Source organism: Mirounga angustirostris, unplaced genomic scaffold (assembly GCF_029215605.1).
Source record: "Mirounga angustirostris isolate CCGP_5_RB_7025 unplaced genomic scaffold, mMirAng1.0.hap1 SCAF_9, whole genome shotgun sequence".
Taxonomy (NCBI): Eukaryota; Metazoa; Chordata; class Mammalia; order Carnivora; family Phocidae; genus Mirounga; species Mirounga angustirostris.
The window spans coordinates 114,043,655-114,057,729 of record NW_026991717.1 but is presented as its reverse complement, the minus strand read 5'-3'; the positions used below and the strand labels follow the sequence as shown (position 1 = coordinate 114,057,729).

General features: G+C 45.0%; 1 protein-coding gene across 1 annotated transcript in view; it reads right to left on the bottom strand.

Annotated features, from left to right (window-relative positions):
• Positions 1–9,571: 9,571 nt before the first annotated feature.
• TTC9 (tetratricopeptide repeat domain 9) overlaps positions 9,572–14,075 on the bottom strand; it is a 33,446-nt gene continuing 28,942 nt past the window's right edge. Inside the window, exon 3 of the mRNA XM_045901119.3 lies at positions 9,572–13,786. Within this exon, the coding sequence (XP_045757075.1) occupies positions 13,707–13,786 (80 nt within the window). The 3' untranslated portion in view covers positions 9,572–13,706. The remainder of the gene's footprint in view (positions 13,787–14,075) is intronic.

Genomic DNA, 14,075 nt, shown 5'->3' with positions numbered 1-14,075 from the left:
CTCAGAGGTGCAAAGGCATAAACTAATCCTGGATCCCTCTAGCTGCCTGAAATTCGCCCCAGAGCTGACTTTGCTGCTGTTTTCTGGCTTGCCTTCTCTCTTAGAGGATAAGATAAGCCAAGGAGTTGGAGAGTGAAGGCCAGAAAAATGAACCACACAAAGAAAATGGGTGAACTACCGGGTCACACATTGGGTTGAGGTGTGGCCTCCCCAGCAGAGCTCTAGGTTCTGGTTCCCATTCCTGACAGTGCCCCAGAGGTCAGAGGCCAGACTATGCCGCAATCCCAGAAGGAGAAACCGTATGGAGGCCTACATAACCGCATGAGCTGGTGGGAGGGTAAGGGAGGCTACACCAACTGGTTCTGTCAAAATAAGTGCCTTTCAGTTGGAAGTCATAGATTTCCTCTTCTTTAAGTGGTATCTGGTGGAATTATTATTTTTACTTTTAGAATACTGATATAAGGAAAAATCAACCTATATGGCCAGGTGCAGAGGGAAGACACTACGTATTAAGCCTTTTTTCCCCCAGCTCTTTCTCTTAGATTTGGACAAAAAGGCTCAGGAGGGGAAGCCAGGGTTTTCATGGGGAGAGCTCTCTCTGATCCCAGGGGACCTAAATGTGCCCTTTTCCTCCTCAATGTTTCATCAACAGACATTTATTGAGTAACAACAATATGCAAGAATAGGTCCTCCTGCCCAGAATGCCCTTCCTTCTCCCACTTCCCTTTCCAGCCAGGGCCTAATGAACAATCATTTATCCTTCAGACATAAGTTCCCTGAGACCTTTCTCCCTTGATTAAATGATAAGGCTTAAAACACAAACTGCCTCAAAAAAACTCATGCATGTGGAGTCACTAAGAAGAGCTTTCAGATCTTTCTCTAAAAGCCACTTCTGAAGAGGAAGGAAAGGAAGTTAGAGAACAAAAGGAGACAGGAGCTCCTGAAGAGAGTAGAGGAGGGGGCTGTAAGGTGGTCCCAAGGACGGTAGCAGGGAGGCTCAGTAAGGAGAGGTTAGGGGTCTCAGAGATCACTCCAGCCAACTTCTCATGTGCTGAAGATGCTCAATATAGGATGAGATTATTCTGGGGGGAGGAAAATGGGGGAATGAATAGCTTTGGAAGTATGAATTATAAGGGATGGATTGGGGCTGCCTGTACAAAGAAGGACTTAGGGGTTAGCAGAAGGATTTGGAGGTAGAGGTGGGGCATGGAGTTCTTATCCTGATTCTCAAGATGTTTGGAGCAGTGGGGATACTTAAAAGTCTCAGTAACACTTAAGAATATAGTGGTTTATTTATAAATAACATGTGGCTAGATAAAGATATGGTCAGAGGGGGTATCTGAATACAGGGTTGACTAGTGAACTCTGCAGATTGGCTGCCTCTGCTCAGGAGTCAGGCTATTCTGTTCTCTCCCTGCTCGGACTGTGGTCCATATACCAGCTGCAGAGCATCACCTGACATCTTGTTGGAAAGGCAGAATCTTGGGCCCTGCTCCAGACCTACTGAATCAGAATCTGCCTTTTAGCAAGATTCCCAGGTGATTTGTAGGCCCCTGACAGTGGGAGAAGCACCAGTGGTCACAGTCACCTAGCTCAGTCCCAGGCTATTCACAGCAGGATATGTGAGCTGCTGGGACTTTAAAACTCTTTGTTCCAGCACGAATGCCCTTACGTGATAGTGAGAATCAGATTCCATTCTAAATTTAAATTAACTTTATACTTCAGTGGGCTCCTCTTTAAATAAAGTCTTTGTATATAGACCACTGACAAGAGGGAACCACATCACCAATATGCCTTTGACATATCAAATATTCCTGCCTTGGCTTATATACACAAGTTAACATCAGCAGTATTCAGTACAAGTTTTTTTTAAAATCACAAGACGTAATTTCTCTATTGGTGGATTCACTAGACATTTTCTAATGGATAACTTCTATATATAGTCTTATTTAAAATTCACCTATTGCCACCTGCCAGGGTATACAGGAAATCAATTCAAGCAACCCCCAGCAACCCTGAAGGGAGACCTTGAGGTCCCTTGCAGTGAATCCCTGAAGGAGTGAAGGTCAGGTTGGCAATGCTCTTCTGTGTCCATCATGGTTCCTTGGACACATCACTGCTCTGTGCCTCAGTGTCTCACAGACAAAATGATCAACACGATTGACAAAGAGAGCTCATCGAACAGCTCTCAGCTCTTTTTCCTCTTCCTTTTTATTCTTCCTTTTTTGGATCTCAGGACATGATTCCACTAAGACCTCGGGTTCTTTTAACTAGAAGCTGGTACAAACCCAAGCAGGTGCAGGGTGAGACCCGGGCCAGGACAGCAGGGCTGAGTGGCTCAAAAGGTAGCTGTGGTCACAAGGAATAGAAGCGAAATGGAGGAAGCGAAGGAATATTGTCCTCCTACAAGCTCAGGGTCAGTTCTGATGGTACCGGAGAGCCCTAGGTTGCCTCAGACTTTACACAGTCCAGTCCACTGGCGGTGAGGGGTCGGTACCTTCCTTACACTGAGCTGTGTGACAAACAGCAACACTGGCAAAGCCTTTTTAATTTCTTCAGTCCCTTATCATAGAAATTTCTACCATGCCTGATGGTCAGACACCCCAGTGTCTTTATTCTACCCCTCGATGTTCTCTCAAGCTTCTCTACAAAAAAAAAAAAAAAAAAAAGCCTTTCTTATCTTTGATTAACATGCTTATTATTTCAAGCAAATACATGAAATAAGCACATGGATCAGAAAGGGCCAATTCTGTTTGGGTCAGCGAAGATATCCTACCACATATTTATAGCATATTAACACAATTCAGTGATTCCCAAATATTAGTCTCTGAACCAGTAACAGAATTTTAGCTTTTAAAAAAATACAATTTCCAGAACCCCACCATCTGTATTTTTATTATTTTTAAAGATTTTATTTATTTGACAGAGAGAGACACAGCGAGAGAGGGAACACAAGCAGGGGGAGTGGGAGAGGGAGAAGCAGGCTTCCCGCTGTGCAGGGAGCCGGACACCGGGCTCGATCCCAGGACCCTGGGATCATGACCTGAGCTGAAGGCAGACGCTTAATGACTGAGCCACCCAGGCATCCCACCATCTGTATTTTTTAAAATGCTGGTTGGGTGATTCTGAGACCCAGAGGGATTTCTGACCTGCCTTCACCCATTTATAGACGAGGATGAGGTAGCGAAGGCCCACCGCAGGCTCAGGGCCCTGCAGCCCGTGAAGGCAGATCCAGTGAGGGTCAGGCCTCCTCAGTCACAGGTCTGTGCTTATCTGCATTGCCAAGCCCATGTGTGTGTGTCAAAGAAACAGGAGCCCTCTCATGCCGAATCCAAAGTAATCAAAAAGTAAAAATGCAAGCAGCATTTTGGTAAGGTGAACTTTATTGTGGCAGAGTCATCCCCTGGCTGAAAGATTAGAAGAACCACCACATTCCAACATCCTTCCCCCAGCACCAGCCCCAGCAATCAGCCTACACTCAGCCTGGACCCAAAGCCTCACTCACTGCTTTCGAGGTGAGGGAGTGAGAGGAGAAATGAAGAGCTCCCTGCAATTTTAACAGTTGCAGCAGATTCTAAATCTAAGAAAAAATTTTCCTTGTAAGCTGTCAGACTCCACTTAGGACTTACCCAAACAAACAAAACAAAACATAAAAATAGACCTACCAATGACATTAGCTCAGGACCACTGAAGCGACCATGGAAAACTTCATGGCCCTCTAACTCCAGGTGACTGGCCTGGCCCTGGATCTCCTCCCTAGAAACTCTTTTCCTCCCTCCACCTCAGTGCTCCCAGCTATGCATGTGACCTCAGACCTTCCTCGGCAGCTCTGCCCCCTCCCAGCACATGTGCCACTAGAGTGTCCTGTCGTCACCTCCCTCTTTTTTTTTTTTTTTTAAGATTTTATTTATTTATTTGAGACACAAATAGGGAGAGCACAGAGGGAGAGTGAGAGGGAGAAGCAGGTAGCCCGCTGAGCAAGGAGCCAGATGCGGGCCTTGATCCTAAGACCCTGAGATCATGACCTGAACTGAAGGCAGACACTTAACTGACTGAGCTGCCCAGGTGCCCCACCTGCCTCTTTCAATGAATGCATTCCAAGCAGAACCCAGTCCTCTCCACTGACATGGATCATCTCCCCATGCCTCCTTTTGACCAGTGTTTCCACAACATGGTCCATCTCCTAAGCTTGAAAATTGAAGGGAGGTTTCTAGTTGAGTGCTGCAGCACTCTCCATCTTTGTTCTTGTTTTATGCTGGATTAAGGACAGAAGGAATTGTTTTCACATCTGTAGATGGCATGAAGTTGGGGAAATTAGCAGATATGGGTGATGGAATCTAGATGAAAACACTCACCACAAGCTGTAAAGGACAGACCGAAATCAATGTGGTTAAATTGAGTAGGAATAAAGCTGTGCATGAAGATAAAAATACAATGTTACACTACTATATTATTCCATTTATATGAATTTCAAAAACAAGTTTTGTGTTTGCAAAACTTATCTGTAGGGCTAGTATCAGAATAGCGGTTACCTCTAGGGCTTCAGGAAGGAGACTGATGGGAATGGGGCATGAGAGAACTTTCTAGGGTGAAGGCAATGTTCTTTTTTATTTTATTTTATTTTTTATTTTTTTTTAAGATTTTATTTATTTGACAGAGAGAGACACAGCGAGAGAGGGAACACAAGCAGGGGGAGTGGGAGAGGGAGAAGCAGGCTTCCCGCTGAGCAGGGAGCCCGATGCGGGGCTCAATCCCAGGACCCTGGGACCATGACCTGAGCCGAAGGCAGACGCTTAACGACTGAGCCACCCAGGCGCCCCAAGGCAATGTTCTATATTACGATTGTTGTGTTGGTTGCAGGAGTGTATTCGTTTTTAGGATGTATCAACTGACACTTGAGATCTGTGCATTTTATAGTACAGAATTATAAGTCAATAATACAAATTTTAAAATCAGTCGTATAAATAGAAGATGGGGCCACATATATACCACAACCAGCTGTGAAGTGAACTGATAAAAAAGCTAGGCACCTTTGCAGTCCAGGTGGAGAGAGACAACGAGGGCTCCCTGTTTTCTGTGCTGGCTGGTATGCTTCTGGGTGTCACATCTTAAGAGGAACACGAATAGACTGAAAAACAAGGGCTGGTGCTGGAAAACCTGTGAGGAAAGAATAGTTGAAGGAACTGGAACATAGAGGCCAGAAAATAAGAAGACTTTAAAGAGAGTCCAGATGGGGGAAGGTCATGTTGAAGAGAAGACCTGGCTGGCTCTGAAGAGGGCCAAAGGCAGGTCATGGATAGAAACTACTGGAAAACAGGTTCTAGCCCAATATAAGAAGGTGGATTCTAGGCTTGCTTGGGTCTGGCCGGGCCGGCGATGGAGGGGCTGCGGGCCGCTGTGGGCGGGGACATCTTGCACAACTTCAGTGCAAGGCTGTGGGAGCAGCTCGTCCACTTCCATGCCATGTGGCTGATGGACTCGCTCTTCCAGTGGGTGGGAGCCACGCTGCACCTGCACAACCTTGCCGATGCCATGTGCAACCACTACTATTCTACCCCCGTGTCTACTTCCCCCCTCGGAGACACTTCTGACATGACCTCCACTGGCCTTGCGCTTAGCCAGGAAGACCAACAAACAGGTCTGTATATAGTCTAGATACAAATATCTTATCAGAAAAATGATTGCAAAAGGTGGGAGATTCTGTCCCATACTGTGGGTTGTCATTTTGCTTGATGATGTCCTCTGAAGCACCAAAGTTTTTAATTTTAATAGATAAAAAGTTCATTTTATCTATTTTGTCTTTTAAAAATAAAAAATTGTGCTTGTGCTTTTGATTTCACGTCCAAGAAAACATCACCTAACCCAAGATCAGAAAGATGTTCTCTTCTAAGAGTTTTAAAGTTTTAGCTCTTTCATTTAGGTCTTTAATCCATTTGAGTAAAATTTTTGTGTGTATGTAATATACGGTAGTGGTCCAACTCCATTCTTTGGCATGTGGCTATCCCGTTGTCTCAGCACCATTTGTTGAAAAGACTCTTCTCTCCGTTGAAATATCTTAGCAATCTGCCATAAAGGTGAGGGCTTATTTCTGACCTATCATTTCTATTCCATTGATCTATCGTCTATCTTTATGCTAACACCACACGGTCTTGATTACTATAGTTTTGTAGTAAGCTTTTGTAATTGGGAATTGAGGGTCCTCCAACTTTGCTCTTCTTTTTAAAGATGCTTTGGCTATTCTGGGTCCCTTGCATATCCATATACAGTTTAAGATTAGTTTGTAAATTTCTGCAAAGAGCTCAGTTGGGATACTGATAAAGATTGTGTTGAATCTATAGATCAGTTTGGGAGGTTAACATCTTAACAATGGCAGAGCTTCCAATTCAGAACGTGAGCTATCTTTCCATTTAGTTAAATCTTCTTTAATTTCTTTCAACCATGTTTTGTGGTCTTCAGAGTTTAAGCTTTGTACTTCTTTTGCTAAATTTATTCCTGAGTATTTTATTCTTTCTGGTTATTTTCTTAACTTTATTTTTGTTTAGAATATATTATTAAAAGTCATTTTTCTGCCTCCTTTTACTTTTTTAAATGTGGCTGCTAGAAAATTTAGAATTACATAGGTGGCTCACATTTTATTTTGGATAGACACTGCTGTTCTAGAATAAAAAGGCTGAGATCACACAAAACAATGGAATATACTCAGGGTGCTCAGGCCACTATGCCTCTGGAGTTACATTTGTGAAACATGGTGTAGGATTTTTGCTTATTATGGAAGTCACAAGTCTTGAAGAGCTTCCGACTGCAATCAGAGATACCATGTGTAGTTATTCATCCCCGTTCTACACAGAGGGCATTTAATCAGATATAACCTATAACGTCTTCTGTGACTTCTCAGCCCTTGGGCCTACACAGGTGGTAAAAGTGATGTTGTCTGAGCCCAGGCTTGAAAAACCAGGAAAAGGGTAAGAAAAGGTAGCTCATGATAACTAGCTCATCTCCTTTCAGATTTTATCCAAGAAAAGGAACAGTAGAGCCTTGCCATTGACCTTGAAGTTCACTCATCTCTCACCTATTCTGCTCCACCAGCTGGTACCCCCCTCAGGAAAATCTTCACTGATCCTCTCTTGCATGTATGCCCTTGGCATTTTGTAATATTTATTACACAGATTTGAAGTTGCCTGTTTATTTTTCTTTCTTCTTTACAGACTCTAAGCTTCTCAAGCAGGGAAAATACTTTGTTGACCTTTGAACCATTTATAATGAGGTTAGTGGAATAAAAAATACTGAGAGAGGGAATGAATGAATTAATGTGCACTATGTTCCTTCTTTCTCTAGAAGAGAATAATTTTACAGCATTACTTTCTTTTTTTAAGATAGGTGCTGTGTATTTTGGCCCAGTAGACAGAATATTATATTTGTTGTCAGAAAACTGACCTATTTCCAGTTCTAGCTTTGTTACTGATGAGCTGTGTGACCTTGAATACTCATCTTCTCTGGACTTGATCCCTCAGCTGTAAGATGAAAGGTTAAACTAGTGAGCTTTGAGATTCCTCCCAGCCCTAATATGCAGTGAGATGCTGAAAACAGGGCAAACTGGCTTTCAACGGTAGGCTTGCTTCCAGACAAGCAATTCAATTGAACAGCTGAGATCCCCAGCCTTTTGCAGGGACCTCTGCCTCCTTCCCCTCCTCCATGTCTTCGCAAATATTAATAGCCAAGGGCCTCACTGAGTGTGGTTTTTAATAGAATCCAATTTCAGTCCATTTAGAGTGGGACTTTTCATGCTGACTTGGTAATTTGAACTCTGTCATGCCTGATGGGCTGAATGCATTTTCCCTGTCTGTGTGGCCCGCCCTGGGCTGGGCGGAGAGGGCAAGTACGTATTGGGAGCAGGACACAGGGGCACCTTCTTCAGAGCAACTGCAAATCAGCTATTTCTGCCTTACAGCCAGTTTTGTCTTTCCTGCCCTGAGGCATGTGAGTAGGATCCCAGGGCATTGGGAGGAAACAGGCAATGATTACTCTCTTTCTTGGTGGTCACCTTCCTCTTGCAGCCCAGAAGCCCCTGGCCTCTGTGTGCCCACCACAGGAAGAAAACTGGGTTGATCTTTGGATGTGACTAGAAGACCCTTGGTTCTGCCAACCAGCAGAATTATCCCAGCTGATTGTTGTGGAGTCTCTGACATGTTGGGAGAGGGCATGTGAGAGAGTGTGTGGCTTCCTCTGCCCCATCCCCCCAACCAAGTCCTTACCCTGTTTGATGAGAGAGTAATCCGAGGGCTTATTGGAAGTTCCTTCCTTCTAGAGTGCAGGGTGGGAAAATGGAAGGTGAACGTAAAGGTATTAGCCATACCATAACTGAGGAACCAGGGGCTCAGGAGGTTGGGGGAAGGAAATGAATGTTTATTCCACGCTTACTCTGTGCAGGGCCCTGAGCTAGGAGGACAAGTTATTTCTTAATCCTCCCAATAGCCCATTAAGGAATATAAAATTATCCTCATATACAGAGGAGGAAAATGAGGATCAGGAGTCAAGCAACAGCCCCAAGGTCACACAGCTAGTGGATGTCAGAGCTGGTATTCAAACAAAGCTCCATCTGTCCACTCTTAGAGATCACATGGTTAGAAATGGTGGAGCTGGGAGCTCTGATTTGTCTGCTGGTCTACCTCACCGCGCTCCTTCACCTGGCTGGTCATGGGAAACACTAGGACATTTAAAAAACTATAGTATCTTGAGTATTAGCCCTGGGAGCCTGAATCAATGGGTCTAAGGCAGAGGCTGAGATTATGTATTTTTAAAAAGCTACTTCAAGTGATTCTGATGTTCTGAAAAGCACAACACTGGAGTACGTGTCTCCTGTGGTTTCTTGGTTCTCAGAAGCATAGATTCAGTCCAGCCCTGCGTTTTCCCCAAGTAACACTGGCCACTGAATCCATTATTCATTCATTCCAGATTCAGGGCTCGGTGTTTATCGAGCACTTACTGTATGCCAAGCACTGTGCTCAACATTCTGGCTGCAAAGAATGAATAAACGCCAGTGCCTGCCTCAAGGATCAGCCAGGTAGTGGGCGAGACAAACATAAATAGGAAGTTCCAATTCCTTGTAGCAAATGCTACACAGAGGGAGGCTCATGTTGCTATAGGAGTACAGACCATGGGGTCAAGGAAAGCTTTGGAGCAGTGATGCCTCGGTTGAGTCCTATAGGAGTTAACAAGGAAAAGAGGGGGTTGGAGGGGTGAGGCATGGCCAACTAGGCAGAGGGAACCACATGGAAAGGCTCAGAGACCCAGAGAAATGGGTTTGGGGAATCACAAGGAGCTGTGCAACGGTGAGATGTAGGGTACCTTTGGAAGAGGACCAGGAGGGGAGCCTGGAAGAGTCCGTGGGAGAAATTACATGGAGGACCTTGTGTGTTATGCTGAGTTTGGCCTTTATCCTAAAAGGGGTGAGGAGCCACTGAAGATGTTTAAGCTGTGGAGTAACAGAATCAGATTGTGTTTTAGAAGGGGAGCTCTGACAGCAACAAGAGGGTGAACCATAGGTACAAGGAGCTGGCAACAGAGATCCAAATTAATTGCAGAATTAAGAATTTATATGTGTCAAAAAGCACCATAAACAAAATTTGAAAGCAAAGCACTTGGAAAGCATATTTGCAATGTTTCTTGACAAAAATAATATTCTTAATAAAATTACATATTGAGAATAAAGATAAACATACCAATATCAAATAAATAGAAAAATCACAAAGGAACAAGTACAAATGGTCAATGGGCATTTGAAGATGTTATTCACTAATAATCAAAGAAGTGTGAGTTCAAATAACATTGACATACTATTATTTTCCTACTGGACTGGTAAAGATTTGGGAAATGACCATACCCACTCTTAGTGAGGTTGCAGGGAACAGGGCACTCTCAAGCCTGCAAATAGGAGAGTGTGAAGTTTCGTACAAACTTTCTGAGGGCAGTTGGCAACATATATCAAAATTCTTAAAGGATGGCTGAGCAATTTCCTTCTTGGATTTTATCCCAAGGAAATAGCCATAAATGTGTGCAAAATTTAGCTACAAGAATGTCTGCTGCAACATTATTTACAATAGAGAATGGGAACAAATGAAATAATCACTATAAGGAGATGGGCTACCAAGTGAGAGTCCATCCGCATAATGAGGATGCTGTTGAAAAAGTTTGAGAGACACAAAAAATGTTTCGTTCATAATATAGTAAGGGCAGTAGCACAAGGTGCAAAAAAGTGTGTCTGATATGCTACCATTTGTGACAAAAGAATATATACACATATATTTGAAAATGCATAAATGTTTCTAGAAGGATATACAGTACAAGTAATCAGAGGGAAACTAGATGCTGACAGATAGGGTGGGAAGGAGATTTACTTCTTACTATAGAACTTTGTGTCCTTTTTGAATTTTGTATCTGTGTGTGTATTACATATTCTAAAATATAAATACACATTTTGAAAAGTAAGTTACTAAAGAATATACACAGTGTAATCCAGTTTTTGTTTAAAAAAAAAAACCATCATGTGCATGTGTACATTTATACCAAAAAGAACTGAAAGATAAGTCCAAAAGGATAGCAATGTTTGTCTAGGGTGGTAGGATGGTGAGGTGGAGTTTGTCTTTTTTTCCCCTGCTAAAATTTCTACAATACACATGTGAGGCTTTCATAACAATAACAAGAAAAGTATAATTTTTTTCCACAAAGAGTCTATTACAAAAGTCCAAGCAGGAGATGACAAAGCAGGTCAGATCCAGGATTAGTGCTCCAGGTCTAGTTCAGCAGTGACATCTGCAAACAAAGCGTGTCATTAAATCACAGTCCCTGTTTTGGGGAGGGATGGGGCACAGGAAGCTGAAGGTCTGCTAAGGTGAATAGACCTGATTTTGCTTAACAGCTTTCTGAAGTCTCTGTTGGACAAATGCACAGCAAGCTCAATCCCTCCACCCCAAACATCGAACAACACCCCCAGGCAATTTTTTACTTTGGGATCACTTAACTTTGGGTCACAGTGAATGGATTCCAGTAAGCAAGTGTATGCGAACCACCAGACAGGCAGATGGCCTGTGCCCAAGGTTGTCCTCTCCTAGTTCTGGTTTTCCACCTTTCTCTTTAGAAGGATGGCGACAATCTTATCCCCATCTGTACAGCTCTGCCCCAACTTACTTGTTGAGGCAAGACCTCTCTCCTGCTCTGTTTTGGGTATAGTTGGTCTGAGTCCTTCCTGGTGGCATGAAGACCAAAGGAAGACCCTGGTGGTTTGAGCTGGTTCTGCAGTCCACCTCTAACCTCATCCTCATCCTTCAGATCCCGACAAGCAATTTGCCAACTCGCAAGCTTTCTGGGCTGGAGGCTTGGGAACGGGGGAGTTTTGCACATCTGCTTATGCTGTGTATGATGCAGGACGGTTCTGAGTCAGGGACATGTGAAGCCATTCTGGAAGCAGAGGGCAGAGGGAAGGATCTGGTAGGGGTTGGGGGAGAATGTGGCAGCTATAACAGCATTTTCCTTTTTCTCTTCTCTGGAAGTGAGCTATAGGCAAGCAACTGCGGGCCCCTGGGTATTTCTAGCACCTTCTTGAAGGCCCCGTTGGAAGCCTTTCGGGAGCTATGTGAATATAACCTGGACTGCTGGCTTCTGGGCCCCTCAGCAGTGATTGGATCCTGCAGTGGTGGAGCCTCTGATTACACAAAGAACCCATAATTAACTTTGTGTTTCCTTTCAATCTCTGCCTATAATTGTGAACCTTCCCCAATGCTGGGGGAAGGCTAGGTGGGTTTGGATATGTGCTGACATCAGAAAGTAGAATGAATAATACACAGAAATAACTGCTAGGTCTCGGCTGTCTTTTCTGGCCTGTCACTGCCCCGATCACTAGGGAGTCTGGTGTTAGGGACCTTTTTTAACCTTGGACTAAATACAGAGGCAGCCCAGGTACCATCACGGCCATAGTCAAGGCTTTTCAACTGAATACGCACCGTCCTGCTCCCTAATGGTGGTAACCACTCAATATACTATGTAGAGCAGCAACGAATAATAGGTTAGTTAGGAGCTAGAGCTCTGGAGTCAGACAGACCTGGTTCAGATCCTAGCTATGTCACTTAAGGCCATATAACCTTGGGATAGTTAATGTTTCTGGATTTTAAGTTTCCTCATCCACCTAATGTGAAGAGTATCTCATAGGGTCATTGCAAGAAAGAAATGAGATTATACATGTAACGGTCTGAGGATAGTGCATTTCATAAATGCTCACTATTAACATTATTGCATCTGTATATATTTTAATTTGTACAGTATTGTCTCACTAATCACACAAAAAATACACGAAAGTGCTTTGAAAAATTTAAAGCATCATATAAATTAAAGGTGTCATTGGTGATAATCTCATATGAGTATTTCTTAACTCTTCCATCTCCTTAAAGACTGGGTCTACATCCTCTGTCGCACGGTGTATTGCACAATGATAGGCAAACAATAAGCCCTCAGTAAATGTTTCTTATTTGACTAGAGCAACATGGCAGAGCGTAGAGCATAGATATCAGGAGACTAGGCTGGGCTAAAATTAATTTAAGGCAGGAGAGCCAGTCTGCAGTCATAATTTATTCATTCAACAAATATTTGTTGAACACATTCTATGTGCTAGATATTGAGTCCAGATAATTTCATCAAAAGGAGGCTGTACACATTCCCACAAAGCCAAGTCCCTGGGCAGGCTCCATAGCACCAGCCCACTCTACTGCACAAAGGCGGCAGCCAACATTGTTTACCACCAGACAAATGGCCCCTTGCTTTGGGGGAAGCCGTACGTAGCTCTGACTCAGAGTTGAGGGAGGGAATGGGCTGCTTCCAACAGAAATGACAGGAACTGCTGCCTGTTAATTTATTTTTATTTACACTTACTTAGTCCACAGTTCGATCCCGCAGGCTATACAATGCTCCTTCCCCTAGGATGTCATCGCCCCTCCCCTCCATCACCTCGGCGCTCAGTGCTCAGCCTTGGCCCACCTCACCCTGCCGCCCTGCTGTCGCAGCTGCCTGCTGGGTGGGAGTATGGGAGAATGGTATGTGTGGTCACCAGAGGGCACGGAGAGTGGGCTTCCATGGCATGTGCATCCTGGCAGTCTCAGATCCCCGAGGGGGAGAGAAGAAAGCCAGGCCCAGACCACAAGCGGAGGGAGGGAGGCAGGGGCTGAGGTGACTGGGGGCGAGGAATCCAGTGTACAAATTCATGGTCTGCTGGCTTCACCGGAGGCGTCTGGTATTTCTCTCCTCCCTGGAGTTGTCACGGTTGCCTTGAGATGCTCGGGTCTGTCGGCAAAGTGTGGAGGGGTCCAGCCCATGGGCTCCGTGCTTGCTGCCGTTGGGCTGGTACACCCAGCAGGCTCTGCCTCCGTCAGAAGCACGGGCCAAAGTCAAAGCTGCCACAGCACTCTCGACCCTGTAAGAGTCCTCTCCGGCTGTCCCCGAGGAAGTCAGGTCCCTCTCAGTAGCTGGCCTGCTAGAGAAGGGGTGTCTCCATGGCAGGCAACCCGCCAGGTTCCAAACCTGCATGTCTCCTTCTTTTCACACTGGGAGCAGACAGGTTGTTGAGGGGCAGCCGGAGGAGGTGGGGAGAAGGGAACAAAACCCAGGAGGGGCGCTTCACGGGGGGCTGCCTGGGAGTCCTGGCTCTGGGGTGGCAGCAGCTGTTACATGGCTTCCTTCTCTCTCTGGGAGCATCTGCTGAGCTTCATCTCCGTCAGCTGGATGTACCGAATCACGTTGGTGTCTGTGAGGAGGGAAACACACCTTAGGGAGCACCTGGCGGCGGGGCGGGGTGGGGGGGCGCGGGGAACTGTCGGGTCTACACAGAATCCTACTTTGTGCCACGCTTGTTACCCTCATCATCTATTTCACATCAGTACAATCATGCCAAGTACGGGTCCTCATCCTCGCTGTGACAAAGGGGAGAACCGAGCCCCTGGAGAGACGAAGATGCCCTGAGAGCCCCGTGGTTAAGTGGTGCATCCGACTTGGCAGCCTGCCTCCCCTGGGGAGCATAGTACCTTCTTCATACA